Raw genomic sequence first — 13,363 nt, 5'->3', positions numbered from 1 at the left:
TGGGGGTCTTGTCTCTTTTTACAACTATAATCAGGCCTTCACCTCTGATAATTGTTTTAACCTCCTCAGGATTCATTTCCCATTTTTCTGCTGTACTTACTATTCACCTTCGATTGTGTCTTTTTGGAAATAACATCTCCCCTCATCCTCAGCCTTTACCTTTTTTTTTTTTTTTTTTTTTTCCTTTGGCCACACCCAAATCATGTGGAAGTTCCAGGGCCAGCGACTGAACCAGTGCCACAGCAGTGACCTAAGCTGTAACAGTGATAACACTGGATCCTTAACCTGCTGTGCCACAAGGGAACTCCCAGCCTTTCCTTTAATTTGCTTCTTCTTCCAGAACCCTCCTTATAATGCACTTCTGTGTCCTTGGTTTTGCTTATGCTCAAAAAGTAGGCCCAGAGTGGTCTTTTTTGTTTGTTTGTTTGTTCATTTATTTTTGTCTTTTGTCTTTTTTTTTGTTGTTGTTGTTGTTGTTGCTATTTCTTGGGCCGCTCCTGCGGCATATGGAGGTTCCCAGGCCAGGGGTTGAATCGGAGCTATAGCCACCGGCCTACGCCAGAGCCACAGCAACAGGGGATCCGAGCCACGTCTGCAGCCTACACCACAGCTCACAGCAACGCCGGATCGTTAACCCACTGAGCAAGGGCAGGGACTGAACCCGCAAACTCATGGTTCCTAGTCGGATTCGTTAACCACTGCGCCATGACGGGAACTCCCCCCAGAGTGGTCTTAAAAACCGAGATGATTTCTACTGTTCCCTCTTTTTTTTAAGCAGCTTCCAGATGGTTTTAAAGGGTGTGGAAAACTGCCTCCCTAGACTCACCCAAGACTAGCCACTTTAGAAAATGTACTCTCCTCCCCAAAACCCGCCCCCACATAGGCATGGTTTTTCTTTGGGGCAAACCTGCTCCTTGGGAAGGGAGGTGGCAAAACCTGTTTGAAAGTGAGGTTACCTCCCTTCAACCCCTCCCTCCTCGGAGGCAAGAGCAACAATAGCTGAGACAGAGAAGGGTACAGAAGTTTGGGGGAGCTGGGACATCCAGCTCCTCAACCACGCCAAGCGTTTAAAGAAGACAGGAAGTCTTGTGAAGATGGGAACTCTACAAGAGGCAGGAGAAAAGACATTGGATCTTGGGTAAGTTCTTGGCTAACTTGACTGAAAACGAGGAGTGACTAATTTTGAGGGACTTTCCCACCATCCAGCTCTTACCAAGTCAAATCTCAAGTTCTTAGAGGAGGCAAAACTGTAAAAGAATTTGCAGAGAAGGGGTGGGGGTGGCTTTAGGTAGGAAAGATCCATTTGTTATGGGAATTAGGGAACAGGGGCTTCCAGGATAATTGGAATCCAGGATATTATTTTGTTTTGTTTTTGGCATCATGTGGAAGTTCCTGGGTCAAGGATTATACCTATGCCATGGCAGCAACCTGAGCTACTGCCAGTGACAAGGCCAGATACTTAACCCACTGAGCTATACGAGAACTGCCCCCCCCCTTTTTAAAGAAAGTTTCTATATTTTGCGTGTGATAAATTTACTCTTTCTTATACCCACTCTCCCGAATGGCCATTGGGAAAGCTGACCTGGAACAAAATTAGAAGTGTAGGTTCTCCTAGCCAGCTGATCTCTCTTGCTCCTTCCCTTCTTCCCCTCCCTCCATCTGTGCCATGGTGTCCCCTAACCACTCCCCAGTGTGCTGAAGGAAAGGCAGGCCTGACTAGGTGCCATCTTCCCTAACTTTGCCGAGTGACAGCTGGGCAGGTCTTTCTGGTTCCAGCCAATTGTAATGTGAAATACCTCTCGCCCCTACTGTGTGGGTGGAGCAACTGCCACACAGGTAAAAATAATTAGCTTTACCTTCCATCCCTCCTCTGCTTCTAAACCCAACAGCAGGGGTGATTGCTTGCTTGCTTGTTTTTTTTTTCTTTCTTTGCCGCCAGGCAGATATAGGATCAAATCCGAGCCGCAGTTATGACCTACTCCACTTCTGCAGCAATGCCGGATCCTTTAACCTGCTGAGCAAGGCCAAGGATCAAATCCACATTCTGGCGCTGCAGAGATGCTGCCATTCCTATTGTGCCACCATGGGAACTCCTAGGCGTGATTTCTTTCAACAAGTGGTGAAAGTGATAGAAACATCTAGGAGACAAGAGTCTGAATTCTTTTGAAGGCGTGCCCTCTGCTCTGTACCTTCATTACTGTTCTGCATTCCTGTGTTCTCACCTACTATCCAGTTCCCTCAAAACACTGCCTAATTTGTCTCATGATAATCTTTTTTTTTTTTTTTTTCCGGGGCATCTCAGGGTCAGGGAAAATGCAGAAACAGCGGTGCCAGAAGCATCCTTGAGACTTGGGGGGCTGGAGCTGCAGGAAGAATGGCAGGATGAAGAATTCCCTAGGTGAGGAAGTATGAGGGAGAGAGGCTGGGAAAAGGGAGGGCTGGTCATGGGCGGAGGTCGGGGATGGTAAATTGGCACTTGACAGAAGGTGGGGAAAAGGAAGAGGTGATACAATCATAGTGGAGAGAGAATTGATACATTGATGGCTTAATGCCTTTAGCCATTACTGCTGCCCCCTTTTCACCTTTTTCCCCCTAGATTGCTTCCTGAAGAGGCTGACCCTTCTGAAGATCCTGAGAACCCTAAAGGAGACTCACAGACGGGTAGGCGAACTAGAACCCAGGCCTCAAGTTCTTGGTTAGTTCCAGGACATGTTGGGCTACCCTGTCCCTTTGCCGTTCCACTTCCATTTTCCTAAATGGCCCCTGTGTTAGTCCTTCTTTAGAATTCACCACCTATTATCACACAAACAGAAATTCTAACCTCCGCATACACATACACACATACACACACACACACACACACACACACCCCTTTCTCTTCTTTTTTCCCCCTTCTCCAGCCCCAGGTACCCCCAGCACCTTAGCCCTGTGTGGCCAGCGCCCCATGCGTAAGCGTCTGACTGCCCCAGAGTTGCAGCTGAATCTGACAGAAGGGCCTGGAGATAATGGAGCTTCTTCCACCCACTCTGTACCTTCCTCTCCTGATGGCAGTTCTGACCTGGAGGTAGACGAATTGGAGACACCTTCAGACTCGGAGCAGCTGGACAGCGGACACGAATTTGAATGGGAAGGTGGGAAGGACAGCTGAGGACTGAGCTGGTAGAAGTAGAGGCCAGAGTTGAAGAAGCTCAAGAGGATTTAATGGGACTGAAGTTAGAACTAATAGTGGGAATCAAGAAGTTAGATCAGCAAAAGCTCCTCAGAATGGAAAGGTAGAGCCTATAGATCAAATCTGAGAGGAGTAGTGGGGACGGGGGCAGGGGGAAGAAGAGGGTGCTTTGTTTATTAAGGAAAACTTACTAAATAACAGTTATATGCTGTCACTGAGCTAGAACTGTGTTATAAGAAGATTCCTGCTGTGGCATAGCAGTGTAAGGATCCAGTGTTGCCACAGCTGTGGTGTAAGTTGCAGTTGCAGGTCGGATTCAGTCCCTGGTCCGCAGGTACAGCCAAAATAAATAAATAAATAAAATAAGATAATCCTTACCCTCAGGGAGCTCTCTGTTTAGTATGAGATAAACATATATACAGATGAGTGCAGTTAAATGTTATGACCAACACGTGTATAGGGTACAGAGTAAGTAGGGAAAAGGCAAAGGTCAGCTGGGCCTGAGATGTTAGGAAACACTTTACAGGAGTTCCCGTCGTGGCACAGTGGAAACAAATCCAACTAGGGACCATGAGGTTGTGGGTCCAATCCCTGACCTCGCTCAGTGGGTTAAGGATCTGGCGTTGCCATGAGCTGTGGTGTGGGTCCCAGACGCAGCTCGGATCCTGCGTTGCTATGGCTGTGCTATAGGCCAGCAGCTACAGCTCTGATTGGACCCCTAGCCTGGGAACCTCCATATACCGTGAGTGCAGCCCTAAAAAGCAAAAAAAAAAAAAAAAAAGAAGGAAAGAAAAAGGAAAGACATTACAGAGGAGGCAATTCTGAGCTTATCAGGTACCTGGAGAGGCATTCTAGGTGGAAGAAGCAACGTGGACAATAGCACAGCATGTTAGGGATTCAGAGTATAAAGCATGACTATTTAGATGTTAAGGAAAATTTTGTTTCTTCTCTACTCACTACCCTTTCAACACCAAATGTAGAGGTTTTCCCACACCAACCAGTTCTCCAATTCCCCTAACTGGATGGCCTACAATTCAGTGATGACACTTGACTGGAGTTCATACAGACACCGCGGGTTAAGGGCTCAACCACAAGACTGCCCCCAGACTTCAGACACTAGTCACAGGTCTGGGTTGTCACCTGTGCTTCTAACTGACAGGCTGTAAATCAGAGGTTCCCACTACCCCCTCTTCAGGCTTGATAATTTGCTACAACAGCTCATAAAACTTAAGACAGCCGTTTACTTGCTAGATTATAGGTTTATTATAAGAGGATACAGCTCAGGAACAGCCAGAAGGAAGCAACACAATGGACAAGTTATGTGGAGAGGGGTGTGGAGCTCCTCTCTGGGGGTGCATCACCCTCCCAATACCTCCACATGTTCACCAACTCAGAACCTCTTAGAACCCCTTCAGTTAGGTTTTTTTTTGTTTGTTTGTTTGTTTTCCTTTGTCTTTTTGCTATTTCTTTGCGGGCATATGGAGGTTCCCAGGCTAGGGGTCGAATTGGAGCTGTAGCTGCCAAGCCTTTGCCACAGCCACAGCCACAGCAACGCGGGATCCGAGCTAAGTCTGCAACCTACACCACAGCTCACGGCAACACCGGATCGTTAACCCACTGAGCAAGGGCAGGGACCGAACCACTGTGCCACGACGGGAACTCCATCAGTTAGTTTTTTTAAATGGAGGCTTCATATGTAGGCATGATTGATTAAATCACTGACTCTCAGTGGTTTAGCACAACCACAGTCTCTCCCCTCCTCAAAGGTCAGAGAGTGAAAGTTCCAACTCTCTGATCACCTGGCTGGTTCCCTGGCAATGAGCTATCCCTCTGGAGGAGCTTTGCAAGGTCATCTCATTATCATAAACTTGTGTGATTGAAAGGAACTTGTTACAAATAGAAGATACTACCTTCATCTTTATCAAGAGCTATTTTAGGAGCCCAGAACTAAACCAAAGTATGTTTTATATCACAGATATGAAGTTCTTGGGAGGAGAAGAGAGAATGACGAAAGACTGTTAAGTAAGCAAGGGTCAAATCATTGAGGCTCTTCCTGCCACTCTAAGGAGTTTTGATTTTATCCTGTAGCCAATGGGGAGTCCCTTGAATGGTTTTCATCAAGGGAGTAAGATGATCAGATTTAATTACTTTGAAAAGATTGAAAACAACCTAAAGGTACATTAGTAGGATATTAATTATTTTATAGTACATCGATGCAATGGAATCCTAAATACTAGTCCACAATTTTTTTTTTCTTTTTATGGCTGCACCTATGGCATACGGAAGTTCCTAGGCTAGGGGTCTAGTCAGAAGCTGTGGCCCACACCGCAGCTTATGGCAACGCCAGATTCTAAACCCACTGACCAAGGCCAGGGATTGATTGAACCCACACCCTCATAGAGACAAGATCAGGTCCTTAACATTTTAAGCCACAATAGGAACTCCTAGGCCACAATTTTTAAAGACAAAGCAGTTCTTTCTATCGCTATGGAAAGATCACGCAGAATTCATGCCCATAGTATATTTCCATTTGAGTGAAAAACGTAGGGGAGGAAAGAAAGCTCTAGCAGTGGTGTAAAAGGTGGAATGAAGGAAAACAAACAAGAGGCAGGGAGACAAGTTAGGAGGCTAGTACTAAGGCTCAAATGAAAAATGCTAAAAACATGTACCAGGACAGTAATAGTGGAAAGAATGATAAAAGAATATCATGGAGGTAGATGGAAGAGGAACTGGGGCCCAGCTGGCTTAAGGGCTAGTAGAGCAGAAAGATGACATAGAGTTCTCTCTCAGGCAGCTAAGTGGTTGGGGTCACGCATCAAGAAAGGAGGTATGGGAGAGAGGAGGACGAGAATGAGTTTGAGTTGCACTTGGAGTCTGGTGACTTGGAGTTGATAGAGAAACACAAAATAGAGGTATTCACTCTAAGCATTTAAGGTTATGGGACTGGCGTTAGGACAGAAGTCTCAGTTAGAGAGGAATCATCACCTTACTGGCAGTAGTTGAAGACACGGAGAGAGATGAGCTCACCCGAGGAAGGAAAAGCATGGGAAGAAAGAATCTGGAAAAAACGGCAAGGGCCATCAACCTACCATTGTGCAAGGTTACCTCCAGGCCATTGTCTAGTGAAAAAATAGGGATAATGGGTCACAGGAAAGAGAAACCAGCAAGGGGTTGGGTTGATTGGACAAACTAGGGCTAGAGTCATGGGGGGAAAATTGAGGAATTAGAGAATGGAGTAATAAACTCTAGGAGTCTAGGGAAGTTGCAAGATACTAAAGGTATATGTTCTGCCTTGTTGATCTGTCCCCATCGCTCTTTTTCAGATGACCTGCCCCGGGCAGAGGATCCAGGGGCCAGTGAGGCAGCTGAAAGGCTGGGCAGAGGTTGTGTGTGGGATGTGGCTGGAGAAGATGGTCATCACTGGAGGGTGTTCCGAACAGGACAGCGGGAGCAGCGAGTGGACATGACTGTCATTGAGCCCTACAAGAAAGTCTTATCTCATGGAGGTAATAGCTGGCATAAGTGGAGGGGTAAGAACTGTGACTTCTTGAATAAAATACCTGAGCTGGAAACTCAGTTATTGGGTTCAGAATCCTTCCTGAATCCTTCCAGCAACTAACTAGAGTCCCTCAAAGTCTCTCAACCTAAATAGATGCACTGTCCATCAACACTTATTTGCTGAGTGAATGAGTTTTCCCCTTCTCATTCCCCAGGCTACCATGGTGATGGCCTCAATGCTGTCATCCTCTTTGCTTCCTGTTATTTACCCAGAAGCAGCATCCCCAACTACACCTATGTCATGGAACACTTGTTTAGGTGAGGTGGAAGGCCTAAAGGGTTCCAGGGAGGATGTTTAGGAGGGCACAGTTAAAAAGAGTCTCTTCTGGAGTTCCCTTCATGGCTCAGTGCATAAAAAACCTGACTGAGATCCATGAGGATGAGGGTTCGATCCCTGGCATTGCTCAGTGGGTTAAAGATCCATCGTTGCTGTGAGCTGTGGTATAGGTCACCGACACAGCTTGGATCCCACGTTGCTGTGGCTGTGGCATAGGCCAGTGGCTATAGCTCCAATTCCACCCCTAGCCTGGGAACCTCCATATGCCTTGGGTTCAGCCCTAAAAAAAAGCAAAAAAAAGAGCGGCTTCTATGATGAGTAACTGATTGTAGAATCTATAAATAATGTCCCTCTCACTCCCTACAACCAGAAACATATACCTTCCCTAACAATTTCATTTCCCCAGGTACATGGTGGGAACTCTGGAGCTGCTGGTGGCTGAAAATTATCTGCTTGTTCACTTGAGTGGAGGCACAAATAGGGCCCAAGTCCCACCTCTGAGCTGGCTACGCCAATGTTACCATACCCTGGATGGGCGGTGAGCCTCTAGGACAAAAGGGCTACCACACTTTATCTTATCCTTTTCTTTTCCATTTTTCTATTCCTTCTTCTTCCATTCTGTCTCTTCTGCTTTTCTTTATCTCTCTACACTCCCCCCCCCCTTTTTTTTTTTTTTTTTGGTTTTTTGTCTTTTTAGGGCCACATCCACTGCATATGGAGGTTCCCAGGCTAGGGGTCCAATCAGAGCTGTCGCTGCCGGCCTACGCGAGGCCTACGCCAGAGCCACAACAACTCGGGATCTGAGCCAAGTCTTCGACCTACACCACAGCTCATGGCAACACTGAATCCTCAGCCCACTGAGCAAGGCCAGGGATCAAACCAAAACCTCATGGTTCCTAGTCAGATATATTTCCTCTGTGCCACCATGGGAACTCCATGAAAGTCTAGTTTTAAATCTTGCCTCTACCATTTACTAGGTGTATGGTTTTGGGTGAGTCATTTAAATTTTCTGGGACTCAGTTTCCTTCTCTGTAAAATGGCAGGGATAATACCTTTGCCATTGAGTATCTGTGAAAATCAAATAAATCAGTATGGTACATTGCCTCTCACATGGAAGGCACCCTTTCCTTTTCTCACAGAGTTGCCATTTATGTCACTTTCCACATCGCCATTGTCTTTTCTTTTTTTTTTCTTAATTTATTTTTCTACTTTTTTAGGGCTGCACCTGTCCCATATGGAAATTCCCAGGCTAGGAGTAGAACTGGAGCTACAGCTGCCGGCCTACATCACAGCCACAGCAACACAGGATCTGAGCCATGTCTGTGACCTACACCACAGCTCACGGCAACACCAGATCCTTAACATACCAAGCAAGGCCAGGGATTGAACCCACGTCCTGATGGATACTAGTCAGATTTGTTTTCACTGAGCCACAAGGGGAACTCCCTTTTCTTCTTTTCTTGTCTGCCTTCATCCCTGATCCATATGGAACATCCCCACACACCAATGTTTCTTTTTTTCTTTCTTCCCTCCATCTTCCATTTGCTCACCTTTCTTGTTCCTCTTCTTTTTTTCCTCCTCATCAGTCTTCTTCACCTGAAGTTTTAGAGATAGTCCTGGTCATGGAGGGATGGAGGAGTCTTCTAAAGGGACTATGCGAGCACAGGGCACGGGAAGGAAGTTGGGTAGATAAAACTAGGCTAAGGTATTCTGAAAGGAGAGTTTCTTAAAAATGAGGAGGCTAGGAGTTCCCATCGTGGCGCAGTGGTTAACGAATCCGACTAGGAACCATGAGGTTGCGGGTTAAGGATCTGGCGTTGCCGTGAGCTGTGGTGCAGGTGGCAGATGCAGCTCGGATTCCACGTTGCTGTGACTCTGGTGTAGGCCGGCAGCTACACCTCCCATTAGACCCCTAGCCTGGGAACCTCCATATGCTGCCGGTGCAGCCCTAGAAAAAGACAAAAAGACCAAAAAAGAAATGAGGAAGCTAAATAAGATGAGTAGAGCTGAGATTGAAGTTAGAGGAACGGGGATTAGACCCAACTGTCAGAGAAATCTAGAAATTAGAGAAGCGAAGTACAGAAGGTGGCTGTACTGAAGGTGGAAGAAGACAGGATGGTCTCCTATTCTTCTTCAGGCTCCGGAAGAACCTGCGCGCCCTGGTGGTTGTCCACGCTACATGGTATGTGAAGGCATTCCTGGCACTGCTTCGACCCTTCATCAGGTACTAGCTCGGTGGACAAGGACTCCCTTTCCCCTCTCCCCATTTTCACAGTCAAGATTAAGATGTCCTTGCCCCACCCTGACTCTTTCTAGCCTTAACCGCTCTACCTGTTTGGTTTCCTTTGTAAGGGCTCTCCTGGAGCCCTCTTCCCAGCATAAATCACACTTGGTTGATCTTCTCTTTTCAGTTCCAAGTTCACACGAAAGATCCGTTTTCTGAACAGCCTTGGAGAGCTGGCCCAACTCATCTCCATGGATCAGGTCCACATCCCAGAAGCTGTCAGACAGTGAGTCCTGCCTGAGCTTGAGGATAAAAGTTTGGGATGGGATGTATAAAGCCAATTCCCACTTTCTTAATGCTTTGGGAAAGATGCAAAGAACTAAAAGACAGAGGCTCTGCTTTCAGAGGAGAGATTAAGGTTACTACTATATCCAGTAAGAACAAATGAAAGAATTATTCCTATTAAGTGCATCAAGGAATAAAGGAGTAATCAGACCCCAGAATTTAGAGACAATTCAGACCAGCTCTAGAGATTAAGAAGGAATGTGCTGGCAGTGAACAGGAGAGAATATCCAGTGGGAGAGGGCTGCTAAGGAGGAGAGGATCCTACATGAAGACCCACCCAAGCATCTAATCTTATAGCTCTTCCAGTTCACCTGGCTTCTCTCCCTAAGTCCCTGAGTAAAACCCAGGTCCTGCTCCTGTACCACTTTTTTCCCTCTCTTGCTCCTAGGCTGGACCAGGATCTCCATGGCTCAGGAGGGACCTAGTGTAGGACTGGAATAAAGAGCCTTAGGACCAAGCAAAGATATTGCTCTGCCTACACCCTGACCCCTGAAACAGCTGAACTGGTTTTGTAAATCATCTCATCCTCAACCTCATTACCACTGGATCTGCACATCTCAATGGGGTGTCCTTCCTTCCATGGCCCTGCCTTCAGAGCAGGATTCCAAGGTCTGGAAGCTGATCTGCTGGGTGACTTTCATTTCAGCTGGAGGGGTGCATGCAATGCCATTTGATTTAGGAAAGTGCAAAGCTGTGCTGCTTTAGCTGTAGAACCTTGGGCAAATAACTTCATCTCTTTGAATCTGAGGTCCTTTGGGGCTGAGCTTCCTTCCATCTGGGGTATTCCAGCAGTCTGCGAAGGTGAGGGGTGGATGGGAAGGGCAGGGCTCCTCCTGGGTGGGAGCCCAGAGGTCTACGCCTCTATTTTCCACTTTCCTTCAGTAGTCGCAGCTGCTGCCTGTGAGCCTGGGGAGGGGCGTTTTCAAAACCTGTTGTCTTTGTCCTCTGTAGTAAATTCAGATGTGTAGTGGCTAATAAACTCAACGAGAGATTTAAGCTCTGCGCCAAGGACGTGAACTACTCTTTCCCCAGTCGCTTACATTAAAGCCCTTCCCGGCCAGGGTCAGGTCTGGCGCAGTGTCCTTGCAGCACAGGTTCCCTGGGACGTTCAGCTGAGCCCCTGGGCCTGCCCGGCGCCCCGCGGGAAGCGGGCCTGGGGGAGGGGCGTGGCTGCGCGCGCCTCTGACCCCGCCCCTCCCCCTCGGGCCTCGGTTCTAACGACCTGGTGGGTAGAGAGCCGAAGGAGGGAGAGAAGGTGTGAGCCCCGGCCTCCCTCCCAGCCCCACACCGTCCAGCCCCATGGTCCCCGCCGCCGACGCGCTGCTCTGGGCCCTGCTGCTGCTGAGTCTGGGGCCCCGGGCGGCGGCGGGGGCCCAAGGCCTGACCTCGACCGCGACGCAGAGGGACAGTTTCCGCTTTGGAGGCCCTCTGACCCGCACCTACCGGACCACCGCCCGGAGCCGTATACCCCCGAGGGTAAGGGTGACGATGGAGGATGAGGACGACGTCGTGGCCGTGGCCGACCGCCTGGCAGGCCCGGCCGCTGCCGAGCTCCTGGCCTCCACCGTGTCCACAGGTGGCCAGTCGCGTTTGTCGGCAGAAGAGGATGGGTCTTTGGAAGAAGGGGTTGTGATTTACGCCAGAAGGAATGACACCAGCCTGGAGACTCCCATTACGACTTCCAATACAGCTGGGGGGCCAACCCCAATATTTACAGCCAACGGCCAGGATCCTGAAATCAAAATGAGTTCAAGCCCATTGCCTTCCACCTGGAAGGCCGCCGCGGACCTGTCGGCCTCCGACAATACGCTGAACCAGTGGTCAAGAGCAGGGTCCACCCGCAACCGGTGGCCACCACCCTCACCTACAGCCATGCCAGCTCCTGAGGATCTGCAACTGGTGCTGATGCCCTGGGGCCCGTGGCACTGCCACTGCAAGTCCGGAACTATGAGCCGAACCCGGGCTGGAAAACTACATGGCCTTTCTGGGCGCTTGCGAGTTGGGGCACTGAGCCAACTCCGCACTGAGCACCGGCCCTGCACCTACCACCAATGCCCCTGCAACCGCGATCGGGAGGAGTGCCCCCTGGACAAAGGTCTCTGCCCTGACACCAGCTGCACCACCACTCAGACCACAACCAGAGCCACCACCACTACTACCTTTCCCCCTCTTGTCCCCAGACTCAGACCAACCCCTTTCCCCAGTCCCGGTCCCAGCCCAGCCCTTGCTTTTTGGAAACGGGTCAGGATTGGGTTGGAGGATATTTGGAACAGCCTGTCTTCAGTGTTCACAGAGATGCAACCAGTAAGTGTTTTAATGATTAGCCACAATCTTTGTTGCTGGACCTGAAAAGTCCTGATATCCAGAACCCTGCTAAGCCAGCCAGCATGTCTGCAGGAACTGTTACTTATGTATTTGGCTATTGATTCATAATATGCATTCATGTGTGTAACAATAATGTGAATATTATAGCCATTAATCCACCTATCGTTTCTCGAGCAACTGCTGTTTGAATGTTAGGCAACACATATTGTTGATCATTAGATGATTATTGAACAAATTGTTAAGATTATAGATAAAGAATCATTGATGTGAAGCTAATTAATGAATATGGACGATATGAATAGTTTTCATCTTATTAATGCAGTTTAACACTAACAGCCACCAATGTCTGAGGTCTTCCTAACATGCACTTTACCATGATCAAGCCTCACAACCCAATGGTATTATAATTCCCACTTTGCCGGTGAAAAAGCAAGTTTACAAAGCTAATAAGTGGCAGTGTCACCGCAGGATTTAAACCAGGTTTATTTGACACTAGTGCCGATGTTCTTAACCACTGTTATCCCAAAGAACTGTCCTTTTGGGATTATTCCCAGAAACCTAAGAATTCCCAAGGGAGGTTATTCCTCTACCAAAAGAGCTACCAAATAAATTATTCTCAAGATGACAGTAACTATGAAAGAGGGGAAAAAGGATAAAATATATATGGTCATTTTGCCTATTTCTGTTTTTGTCTTTCTCCTTATGTGTCCAATACCATTATCCAATATAAAAAAGAAGCATAAATGGTGGGCAGTAGTGTTGAGAGAGTAAGGGTCTGTGGGGAGCAGGAGATGAAGCAAGGAAAGGAAAAGATGTGGTTCTGATATTTTCCTTTTTGTTTCCTTACCCAGATAAACAGAAATCAGAGGTAGTGGCCACTTCATCTGCAAGAGGAGATGTCAGCATTTCAACCACTCCTCTTTCAATCCCAGCACCCACTGGATATTTTTAGTACAGAAAAACAATACTAGGAAAAAAATTTTGTTTGGTGTTGTGTCTTTTTCAGAGGTACCTGAGGGGGCAGACACTGTGTTTTGAATCTTAAAACTGAACAACGTAGCCAGCAGCATCTGGCTTGGTGCTTCCCTGTCCCCCAGGATAAAAATGTTCATATTGTTCATCATCCTCATTTCCAAAGTTGTTTTTAAATAAATACTTCTTTAAAGACTTGAAAAATCTCAGATGAATGCCAAGAAAAAGGAACAGGAAGAACAATGAGTTGAGCTCTTGGAAGTGATGGTGGTCTTCCCAACATTTAGCCTTCTCTCCTCAGAAAGGGCAAAGCTGGCACAAAATTCCATTGACAGCCACTTTCTAGGAGTTGCCTTCATTAATCATGTCTAACCTTTTTTTTTTTTTGTCTTTTTGCCATTTTTTGGGCTGCTCCTGCGGCATATGGAGGTTCCCAGGCTAGGGGTCTAATCGGAGCTGTAGCCACCGGCCTACGCCAGAGCCACAGCAACAC

At 47.6% G+C, this 13,363-nt stretch overlaps 2 protein-coding genes across 2 annotated transcripts; both read left to right on the top strand.

Annotated features, from left to right (window-relative positions):
* On the top strand, window positions 616–10,100 carry BNIPL (BCL2 interacting protein like). The gene is made up of 10 exons (XM_001928011.7): window positions 616–1,138; window positions 2,303–2,398; window positions 2,597–2,661; window positions 2,901–3,131; window positions 6,493–6,675; window positions 6,883–6,985; window positions 7,411–7,542; window positions 9,142–9,228; window positions 9,416–9,514; window positions 9,962–10,100. The coding sequence occupies exons 1-10, from the start codon at window positions 1,095–1,097 to the stop codon at window positions 9,996–9,998; spliced, it is 1,077 nt and encodes a 358-aa protein (XP_001928046.4). The 5' UTR covers window positions 616–1,094; the 3' UTR covers window positions 9,999–10,100.
* C4H1orf56 (chromosome 4 C1orf56 homolog) lies at window positions 10,805–13,069 on the top strand. Its single transcript, XM_001929664.4, has 2 exons — window positions 10,805–11,877; window positions 12,750–13,069. The coding sequence occupies exons 1-2, from the start codon at window positions 10,873–10,875 to the stop codon at window positions 12,768–12,770; spliced, it is 1,026 nt and encodes a 341-aa protein (XP_001929699.1). The 5' UTR covers window positions 10,805–10,872; the 3' UTR covers window positions 12,771–13,069.

The sequence above is a fragment of the Sus scrofa genome, chromosome 4, assembly GCF_000003025.6.
Source record: "Sus scrofa isolate TJ Tabasco breed Duroc chromosome 4, Sscrofa11.1, whole genome shotgun sequence".
Taxonomy (NCBI): domain Eukaryota; kingdom Metazoa; phylum Chordata; class Mammalia; order Artiodactyla; family Suidae; genus Sus; species Sus scrofa.
Note: the sequence above shows the minus strand (reverse complement) of the source record. Positions and strands in the feature narration are given on the sequence as shown.